This window comes from Xiphophorus hellerii, chromosome 2 (genome assembly GCF_003331165.1).
Source record: "Xiphophorus hellerii strain 12219 chromosome 2, Xiphophorus_hellerii-4.1, whole genome shotgun sequence".
Taxonomy (NCBI): Eukaryota; Metazoa; Chordata; class Actinopteri; order Cyprinodontiformes; family Poeciliidae; genus Xiphophorus; species Xiphophorus hellerii.
The window spans coordinates 12118788-12130041 of NC_045673.1; the positions used below are offsets into that span (position 1 = coordinate 12118788).

Below are 11254 nucleotides of genomic sequence, written 5' to 3' on the forward strand. Positions count from 1 at the left end.
TCACATTTTGTGCCTTTGCTTCCAACATTCACTGCGAGCTTAGGAATCTTGGGCTGTAATGTGTGTTAAGTGTGTGCATCTAATGGACTGAGACTCCAGTCCAACAGGCTCAATTTATTTTTGATATGGAAAAAGTTAATTTTATGATACTGTGAATGAATTAACAATTACACAATTCCAAGCAATAGTTTTGAATTAATATGACATATGCCAATGTTTTGGTTAGCTATATTGTGCGGCCATACTCCTGAACAGACAAAGAAACTAAACAATATCCTGTTGGCAGATTCTGTTTATGGAAGATGCTCCCTAACCTTATAGATTGAGTTGTTTTACAGTTAAAGTGTACATGATATATGAAAGAATATGAAAAGAAATTTCTAAATGGACTTATGGTAATTTTTTTACTTCACAAAAGTCTGGAATTTCAACAGGTAAGCATAGAGTATTGAAAGTCGGTGAGTATTTCATTAGTTTACCTGACTCGTTCTAGCTGAGGAGCACCAGCCTGTCTCCATGTGACTCAAAATACTGCCTTTCGTACACAAAGAATGAAGAATAATATTTATTGTTTCAGCCTCTCCACGTTTCAGTTTTAATACAATTTCTTTTTATTATTCCAGACACCATGCAGCCCAGAGGCACATGTCTGAGTTCTGTAGTTGTCATTATAAATTTAAGTCTCAAGGGGTAATCTGAGCAGTGGAGGATATATGCTCTAGTTTTTTCTTTGCCTGGCTTTTTATGATATTTGCTTTCTGCTTCATCTGTTCCACCCTTCCTGTCTGATACATCATAAGTATGTGCATGAGTACATGATTATGTTGTTAAATGAGGAAGTAAGCTTTGAAAAATACAGAACATCAGTCCTGGCAAATGTGAGCTGGATGCAAGTAGTGACACGGCACTTTAACTACATTACCATCCACCTAAACAGTTTTTAATAAGTGATTAATAAACTATTTAAACATTTTACAGATGGAATTAGATCAAAAATAGTCTCTGATATGTTTCTACAAGTGATGAAGTTTGCATGCCACTGGTAGGCAGCACTCTTGCAAATTCCCCCCTTTTGCGCCATCTGCAGACCTAACCTTCATTGCCGAAAATGGTTCTACTTTGCTTGATTAGAGAAAAAGACTAACCCTCAACCCCTGTTATAAAATTTTAATAGATCACTAATATTCTAATTATTTAACTTTTTCTGTCCATGACTATTACCTGTCCTACACAAAGACTATGTTCAGTTGAAGTGACTTAATCTGAATAGTTAGCTGAAGTGAACTCTCAGGTGAAGAAGGGTGGGGCTAAATCATATATAAATATAAATCCTATTTCAAATATCTATTTTGTGCTAATTTGAAAAGTAGAATGAGAACTGAGAGCAACTATATACATTTATAAGACTTTAGAGAGTGATTAGACTGAGCAGAAAGAAACACAAGTGTGCATCCCCACTTTCAAAACTGAGAGAACGTCTGTTCCTTTAGCTTCCTGTGGCCATAGGCCTATGTATGGACTTTTTATAAAATATTAAGTGAATACATCTTTGACACTAATTTGTCTCTTCTAGATCCTAGATTTGTAGGTGTCCATCTGATCCCAGAAAATGACAATCCAGAGGACGACAAAATCTACCTGTTCTTTAGAGAGAATGCTATGGATGGAGAACATGCTGGAAAAGCCACATATGCTCGCATTGGACAGCTCTGCAAAGTAAGTATGGACATAAGCATGTATACATTAAGGCAGGTCATCAAACAGGAAAAGTAAAAAGAAAATACCACTTTTAACAAAGACAGAACCACAATCTCCACATCAGCTTGAGAAACAGCTTTGGGGTCTAAAAAAAACCCTTGACTGTTAAATGACTTGCTTTCCATATTGGTAACTTTCAGGATCTGTAATTATTTTCAGCATAAAAAGATTAGGTTGTGTTGTATGTTGTGCAATCACCTCTAAAGAGAGAAACTGAAACCCGAGAGAGAGTTGAAATGTCACCGGAATGTGATAGGCTGTGATGGCAGCAATGCCGCCCCAGTTCTGACTCTGCTCCCTCTGAGCTCAAGTGTCAGATTTCATGGTCCACATCCTTCAAAATCAGTTTATTTCAGATCTGATGTCCAGCCTTAAACCCCTGCTTATTGCAGATCAGCCTTTCTTTATAACAGCCTGATCACCAAGAATGTTTGGAATCTGCTGTCCTCAGCAGAAGACAATCCTTTCATTATGCGAGTTGTGGTAATAATTTGAACCCATGCACATTTGCACACATTTTAATTTGCTGCTATAAATCAGCTTACATGGAATGTGTTTGTATGAGAGAGCGCAATGTAAATTTATGTTTGCGTGCTGCTTTAAGGAAACAAACACTGCTCACTGAAGTGTGAGAGTATGCTAGTCTTCTAACTCTAAAACACCTAAAAAGCTTTTTGTCACTAAAACAGAATTTAAGAATGAAGCTTCAAATCCTCCAAGATGAATCGATTTACCATATGCTTTATGGACCATATTTACTTCTACTGGAGTTTGACACTAAGTTTAATTTTTATTGGAGATTTATTATTCATCGATCACAATTTTGTGGACATTTAACGATAATAAGATTTTATAAAAACAGTTTTACTAATTTGGATTTTTCTTCAGGATTTATAATGTAATTATATTGTATTTAAGAAAAAACATTTCAAATTTTGAGTAGCCTTCTTGCATTGAGTGGTCACAATTTTCTGCAAGAGAGCTTGTAGGACAGGGTTTTCCTAATTTGAAACAATAACAAAGCTTTTAAACAGTCTCTTGCATCTTGTGTTACCAATTAATGCAATATTTTATAACTTGACAAAGGCTACAATACCAGACATTTAAAGTAAATTTCTAAACAGTTTTTTTTTTAAAGCGAAGTTACAATGGCAAGACTTAACTTTTCCAACTCTTTCCATCTAAGTCTGTATAGAATTTACCTTCAAAAGTAAGCATGTATAAAACAGCACAATGATATTAACTGTACATGCCAGTCAATAGGCTTAATTGAAGATAACACATTCTTCATTATGTTCTTGTTTTGGTGTTCTGTGGAGAATTTAAATAACACAAGCTTTACATTTTGTCAGCTCCATTTACATTTTATGTTTTATGCAGATGAAGAAAGTTAGTTTGTTCAAAACATTTCTTTTTTAAAAAAGATGTTAAATATAAACCACTTATCTGAAATATAACATGTAATCTATCTTTTAGAATGACCTTGGGGGCCACAGGAGCCTAGTAAATAAGTGGACAACTTTCTTGAAAGCCCGACTGATTTGCTCTGTGCCAGGCAGTAATGGGATAGACACACATTTTGATGAACTACGTGAGTGATTTCTTCTTATTGTATGAATAAGAAGAACCAATATTTGTTTTGGTGCAGAAAATCTGTAATCTGTTTTCGCCTTTGTTTTCATTTTAGAGGACGTCTTTCTCATAAGCACTAAGGATCCCAAGAGCCCAGTAATTTATGGAGTATTTACAACTTCCAGGTAGATCACAAAGTCTTTTACAGGAGATTTTATATATATATATAAACATAAATTCAGCATATAAATTCATATATAATTATATTTATTATGGTTTATGAACACGTGTTTTATTTGTTACTTATAGTTGCCTCATTTATTATTTTCTGTACAGCAATGTCTTTAAAGGTTCAGCGGTGTGTATGTACAGCATGGCAGACATAAGAAGAGCTTTCTTGGGTCCATATGCTCATAGGGACGGACCCAGCTATCAGTGGGTCCCCTTTCAGGGACGTGTACCCTACCCCCGGCCTGGCACAGTGAGTCCGTAGCTCTGTTTACCGAGCTTAGAGCCCAACAGGACTCCCTTTGATTTGTGTTCCTTTAACAGTTAATATTATGGTTTGTTTTTTTTTTTCAATTCAGTGCCCTAGCAAAACATTTGGTGGATTTGACACAACCAAGGACCTTCCTGACGAAGTGGTCACTTTTGCCAGAAGTCACCCAGCCATGTTTAATCCTGTCTATCCAATTAATAATAAACCAATAATAGTCAAAACAGATGTAGACTACCAGTTCACTAAAATGGTAGTGGATAAGGTGGAAGCTGAAGATGGCTTGTATGATGTTATGTTCATCGGCACAGGTAAAAAAAAATATATATATATTTTTAAGACAACTCTGCAAAGCTAAATAAATCACTGTCACGATAGCAGGGTCAAAAATGTGAACTTTTTCTGTGCCTTCTCAGACATGGGAACAGTTCTGAAGGTTGTAGCCATCCCAAGAAATTCATGGCATGACCTGGAAGAAGTGTTATTGGAAGAAATGACTGTATTCAGAGTAAGTTGTTCTCCATGTCACCCGGTAACACTTCTTTGGAAACAATAGAATCAACACTCTCTGTATAATTATTGCTTCTCCTTCTTTAATTTTTTAGGAACCAGTTGCAATTACAGACATGGAACTTTCAACAAAACAGGTACAGATTTTTATTCATCATATTTATATATGTGATCTAAGTGTGGGCAGTTTTGTTTTCACAAAGAATAACGTGAAAGGCCTGTGCAATAATGGCCTTTGACGACTGTTTATGCATGACGTTTGTTTTAAAAAACCTGCCCGTAAAGTTTTTTCTCAGAGGTAATACGCCTCAGGGCAAAGAGACAGAACAAAGAGAACTTTGTTTCCACTATTTAAAGACTTTGAGATAAGCTCCCATGTCATCACATAAACAAACCTAAATTGCTGGCTTTCCAGTGACAGTTAGCTTGTAAGCTGAAATGACAGGGAGATGAAAACAAGTCAACTAATTGACAGGTAGAACAATTCTCCCTAAATAGTCGACCGACATTTTTAAGACCTGAGTCAAGGATTTTGTTACTTGAAAAACTATACTGCTCACATGAACTTGGCTTTATTTGCACAATATTATATACTGTATATAATAATTACAATATGTATGAAATATTTTACAATTAAAAATGTACAACATTCCCCCTGCCCTAAAAAACCCCCACTGAACTTAGTTTTCCAAATCATGAGTAATGTAACATTGACCATCTGGTTCCTTTCTCTTTATAGCAACAACTCTATCTTGGATCAGACATCGGTGTGTCTCAGATGCCTCTACACCGTTGTGAGGTTTATGGAAAGGCCTGTGCTGAATGTTGCTTGGCGAGGGACCCGTACTGTGCATGGGATGGCACAGAATGCTCCAGATACTTCCCAATGGCAAAGAGGTAGCACAAACAAACTTTTATTTATATTTTACCATCTCATGAACATCTTCTGCAGTGAGGCTAGTCAAAATTTCAAAGATGGTTGTTAAATTAAGATACATTTTTTTATGACTATATGATACTTAAAAGCTGATAGTACTTATTAGTTGATCTATCTCCAGAAAAAAAGTTAATGGGATTTTGCACAATTCTGATGTAATGCTATCATTGACGCAAATGTAATTATTTCTTTACATTTGCAAGAAACTCTTCCTTCTCAGGAGAGTGTCTATGTTATGTTTGGCAAAGAAAATTGTGGACTTTTATGGCTGTCATTCTGAAATCAACAAGAACAGTACAAACATAAACAAAGTGAAAGTAAACCTTTTGATTGTTTTCTTTTTTGATTTTCCCACAGTTAGACTCCAACATTTGAAATTTTATGGCATTGTGGTCAACATGGGAGCTAAAACATCCTCACACAATCTCAGGTTTAGAACAATATAAAGTAGATGGGCGGATCTCACCAGTTCACGCGTTTCCATAGCTGCTTCACATATTTGTGTATAGAAAATATCCTGGAGGTACTGTCTGATACTAATCAAGATCTTCCTTAGCATCTGTACTCCAGAAAGATGACAGCATGGAGTGATTGATTTATGTTAAATTCCATCATTCACACCCCGTAATTAAAGTATTTCAGCTAAGCCATGGGTTGCCTGCTGTTTATCTGTTTATGTTGGCCTGCAGTTTCGCTGCACACCCAAAACTCATTCAAACACACGCCTACACCCCCACACACGCACACCCCTCTCTCTCTCACTTTCAAAGTGGGTGTTTCTGCTGACTCATGAAGTTGTTTATGCTTGTGTTTTTGCAGGAGAACAAGACGGCAAGATATCAGGAATGGAGACCCACTCACCCAGTGCTCAGATCTGCAGCAACAAGGTCCTTAAGAAGAAAACATTTAACTGTGATATTCATTGGCAATTCTAATGAGCAGAGGTTTTATTTCCTGACAAAACCAAAACTGGAATCTCAGATTGGTGTTTTATCTGTATTTTTCATTTTCTGGTGGTGTGAAAATCAACACTGGTTCATGTGAGACTAGTAATTAGCATAGTCAAGATTCCCTCAGGCCTCCACAGTTTTACAGAGGTCTTTAGTAGGCCGACATGTTGTGATTCAAAGTCAAGATTCATTTTCTGCTTTAATACTGTATATTCATTGCCTCAACTATATATATATATTTTCTTCTCTTACTTAGGAAGAAAATCATTAAATCCTAAGAGTACATAGGCAATTAACTGTTATCTGCAACACTGTTGACTGCAAATTTTGGCCAAAATATAAAACTAAACACATTAGAGAGGAAATAACTGTAAATTTATCTTTTAATATAAAATTACCACAAAATTAACTCGTGAAAATATATCAAATGTTTTGCGCTGACAGACACACATTTTCTGAAGAAAATCATTTATATGCTGAAATAAAATAATTCCAGTTCAATTCATTCCAAAGCCAATAGATGTTTTGCAGCAACTTAACTTGCTGTATATTAGGGGGGGTTTTCTTTGTACTTTCAGTAATTATCTTGATAAACAGTCATAAAAATGTCATCAGATTTAAATTATTTGCATTATTAATTTATATTGTCATTAAAATGGTAACACTATTCCTGTCAGAAAACTCAAAGTGTGTTGTTTTTATTGTTGTGTCACTTTCTCCAAGTAACATATTCAGAGATATCTACAAGAAAATTCCCAAAACAAATACATTTGTAAAACTAGTGATAATCTTTTTTTTTTATTTTTACCAGATGAACTCAGCGGACAGGCAACCGTCCTTGATAGAACTGTCTATGGTGTGGAAAATAGCAGCACTTTCCTTGAATGTGTGCCCAAGTCCCAAAGAGCCACTACATACTGGCAGTATCAGGGCTCCGCTGATGACCGCAAACAAGAAGTAAGGATCCTTTGCTTATCTTATTCTTAAACATTCTGTCTTGTTTTAATTTTCTCAGAGACACTGAGATTTCAGAGCAGATAAATAGTGGTAAATAATTCCATAATATGAAGACGTTTGAATAAATTACTAAGAAACACATCTTATCATTGCTTAATACCACTGCTGACTCAAATCAAATTCAGTTTATGAAATTAAAAAAGAACAATGAGCAGCATGGCCGATTAGATTCTTGTGCTACAATAAGTGTTAATAGCTCATTTTAATGTTCCGAAGTTTCTCATTCGCTCTGTCTCTTATCACTTCCAATTTTCTCACTGTTCAGATCAAGTCAGAGGAGCGTTTCGTTCGAACAGAACAAGGTCTTCTGATCCGCACTCTTGACAAGAAGGATTCAGGCATCTATCTGTGCCAGGCAGTGGAACATGGCTTCATGCAGATGGTTTTAAAAGTTCACCTTGAAGTGATTGACGCAGAGCGGCTGGAGGATCTTTTGCATCGTGATGAAGATACAGCTACCACTGTCCCAGCTCAGGACTTTTCTTTGTCTAGAGAAACTCCCAGTCAGAAGCTTTGGTACAGGGACTTTCTGTCTTTAGTCAATCACCCAACTCTGAATAGTGTTGATGACTTCTGTGATCAAGTTTGGAAAAGAGAGAGAAAGCACAAGCGACAGAAAGCTCACCATGTCCAAAAAGTGCAAACACACCATCATCATCAGCAGCAGCAGCAGCAGCAGCAGCAGCAGAAGGCTGCACCGGGCCCTCACAGCAACATGCATGCTCAAGGCCTGGCATCCAAGTGGAAGCACCTTCAAGAAAGACAGAAGGGTCGCAACCGCAGGACCCACGAACTGGAGCGGGCCCCTCGCAGTGTCTGACCCATACAGTTTGACTTTGACCACGATGCTTCAGATCACTCCCAGATCATATTCTGTATACCTTAAACTGTTTGTTCTTTGAAACATACATATCCTACACACACTGAACAGAAAAGAAAAAATAAATAAATAAATGCTGCTCTTATCTGCAAACTAGTGTGATCTAAGCGTGGGCAGTTTTGTTTACAGCCCACAGGAGGGGAAAAAAGGATCCTGTTGTATCATCGAAGACCATTGGAGCATATCATCTCTGCTGGCCTCTGTGACATGAACAATGCAGAGCGGTAGGGCCACTCTGCACAAAACAATGGACAAATGTGCCCATCCTGTAGACATGACTGACAACGAGATGTGGTCATTGTAATGTAGTTAGGTGATGTTTCTAAGTTTGCAAAATGCCTAAAATAACTAAAACTATATACTGTATTTTACCTCACACAACAATGAGACCGGGTGACGTTGTTTATGAGAATAAATGAACTTGCAAGTTAATTACATCAACAAGTTACACAGTTCAAAAAATGCAATGAGAATTAAAGTGCATTACAAAAGTATTTATACTCCTTAAAGTTTTTCACATTTAGTCATCTCATAATCAGAAACATCAATTTATTTTAGTAGGCATTCTTCTAATGAATAAATGGTACTGCATAATTTGAAGTGTAAGGAAAAAGATACAAGTTCTAATATAACAGATTTTGTTCCAGGAAAGATATCTCTACATCATTTTGCTCCCATGTTTCAGTGTAGGGAAGAAATATTGAAGTTCTTTTACAACTTTCTTACAAGATCTTTTCCCTATTAATCCTTAAATGCCAGATTTTGTGTGTTATGTGCCTAAAAATGTCCAGTTGTCTTGTTGACATATTTTCCCATGTGCTGCTTATCTGTGCAGCTCCTTAAGACATATCATTGGCCTCTTTGCTGCTTTACTAATTCACCCTCTTCTTCCTTGACCTATTACTTTGTGCAGACGGCCATGTCTTTTTAGCTATGCAGTTGGTGCCATACTCTCTAAATTTTTGAATGACATATTAAATGTTGCATACTCTAACTTTGCCTTAATCATCTTCATGATGCTGTCTGTGCGCTAATGTTCTCTACCTCTGAGTAAACCTCTGAGGCATTGACAGAACCATTGTATTTAAATTGAGTCCATACATGCAGTACAATGATTGTTAAGACTGGGGACCTTGAATAAATCATTTTAATCTCCAGTAAAAAAAGATAAATAAATAAAAAATGGCTGATACATGGAGCTTTCACTACGCATGAGATAAAATCATACTATCAAATGTATTGCAGGATAAATCTTTTAGGTTTACATTATTAAACAAAATTAAAATCATGTATCTTCTTCCTTCTACTTTTTCATTCTGCTCTACTTACAAAAAGTGCAAAGGTGATGAATGTTGACACTTGTAACGTCGCATAGCAATGTGGAAAGGTTCAGTGAGTATAAATACTTTTCCATGGTGATTTCGGAAGCAATTCAATGAACAATTAGTTTTGAATGAGTCAGTGTTAAATGCCTGACAACTGCAACTGAAAATCCAGTTATCATTGGTTCTCCAATGCAACTCCTGTCAGCATGTGTAAATACTGTATTCTATAATAATCTCATCACAAGAAAGGGAATGAATTTCAATTATCTAGTTTGTGTTACTCGCCCAAAGTAGAAATCTACTTATGAAAAATAGTTTGCAGAACATTTGTAAACAGGAAAGTTTTGTACTTGTATGTGTATTTGTGTGTCCGTGCCCTAGATAAGCTTCCTAGACAAAGACATTTTATTATTTTTCATCTGAATCGTTCCAATTTTAGCATTTTGAAAGCCGCATTGTCTCACTTTCCAAATGCTGAGCAGAGTTCTTCCATGTTTATTTAATTATTCTGTCAGTCAGCTTTGTTTCTACACCCATGCGTATTTATTGTTATACATTTCTGTACATTGTGATATATTATAAGCAGGCATTTTTTTCTAACTTGTTTCTGTTACTGGACCACTTAGGTAAAAATAAAAATAAATTTCATCACATGTAGAAGATTTTAAGTATTTTATTAGTTATCACATGCATTAAATATCAAATGCATTGGGCAATATGCCAGTAGACAGTAATGTACTTTTAACACATCCATATTTTATGCAGACATTGCAGTGTAACACAGTAAATTCACTGCATGTAGCATAAGAATAAAATTGACTAAAACCATCACTGAACAGTGCACAAACACAAAACCTGAATGTAACTGTGAAAAATAAATACTATGGTCTATGTGAATCAACTATACCACTGTGTAGTAGTGCATGTGAATACTGGTGTAGTGTTCTTGTTCTACCATAGCGATGATAAACTAGTCTAATGTTGTCACCTTTAAGCTGTTTCTTGCTTATGCTGTAGTACACAATAGGAACGATTTGAAAAATGCCTTCCTGCTTCTGTTAGTACTCCAAACAGTGTACATGTTATAAACAGGAACTCAACAAGATTTCCCCATGGACCCCAGTCTCCACATGCCAGTTTATCTAATAATGGACAATGATAATTTTCGCTTTGCACAAACACTGCCCTGTCAGATGACTGCAACTGTGTGCAAGTTTCATCCACTTTTGGAAAGAAGATGAGAAGCAGCTGGAAGCGACCTTGGGAGATCTTTAGTCTCAAAATGAATGAGACAAGCTGAACAGCAGAGTGGTGGATGCACGTGTGATAAGATTATCATTATGAGGAGGAAATATATGGGGCCTGTCGGATGAACAGTGGGAGTGAGGAAATTAAGTGCTGCTGTTGCTGATTTTTGGCATGATGTATTCTACTGATGTAATAAATGTCTCTTCATGAAATGCTGCATTCATTAAATCTGGTTTTGATAGTTATAGGACGTTTATACCATTCTTGTCCTTTCTGTGTCAATGAAACCAAACTGAACAAACTCAGAAAATGTTACATCCATTGAAATAGTTCATTCCTGCAAAAGCATGCATTTAATTCTTTCCATATATTTAACGTTATGAACAAAAATGTGCCTCTCTCCCATTGACAGCTAGAGATGGGCACCAGCACCCCTCCCAGCCCCAATGGGGTAAGGGTGTAAGAAAGTGGATGGATGGGTGGACAAAAATGTAAATTTTATGTGATAGCCCCAGAAGTACCATACACCTGGGAAGTGAAATTAATTTGGTTTCATGGTTT

The 11254-nt window shown here is 36.3% G+C and overlaps 1 protein-coding gene across 1 annotated transcript in view; it reads left to right on the forward strand.

Moving 5' to 3' along the window:
* Positions 1–10940, forward strand: part of sema3ab (sema domain, immunoglobulin domain (Ig), short basic domain, secreted, (semaphorin) 3Ab) — a 44926-nt gene extending 33986 nt beyond the window's left edge. The window contains exons 7-17 of the mRNA XM_032583983.1: positions 1574–1716; positions 3235–3349; positions 3446–3515; positions 3667–3811; positions 3918–4137; positions 4243–4334; positions 4432–4473; positions 5076–5233; positions 6093–6160; positions 7035–7180; positions 7506–10940. Coding sequence (XP_032439874.1) covers positions 1574–1716; positions 3235–3349; positions 3446–3515; positions 3667–3811; positions 3918–4137; positions 4243–4334; positions 4432–4473; positions 5076–5233; positions 6093–6160; positions 7035–7180; positions 7506–8060 — 1754 coding nt within the window. The 3' untranslated portion in view covers positions 8061–10940. The remainder of the gene's footprint in view (positions 1–1573; positions 1717–3234; positions 3350–3445; positions 3516–3666; positions 3812–3917; positions 4138–4242; positions 4335–4431; positions 4474–5075; positions 5234–6092; positions 6161–7034; positions 7181–7505) is intronic.
* Positions 10941–11254: the final 314 nt, after the last annotated feature.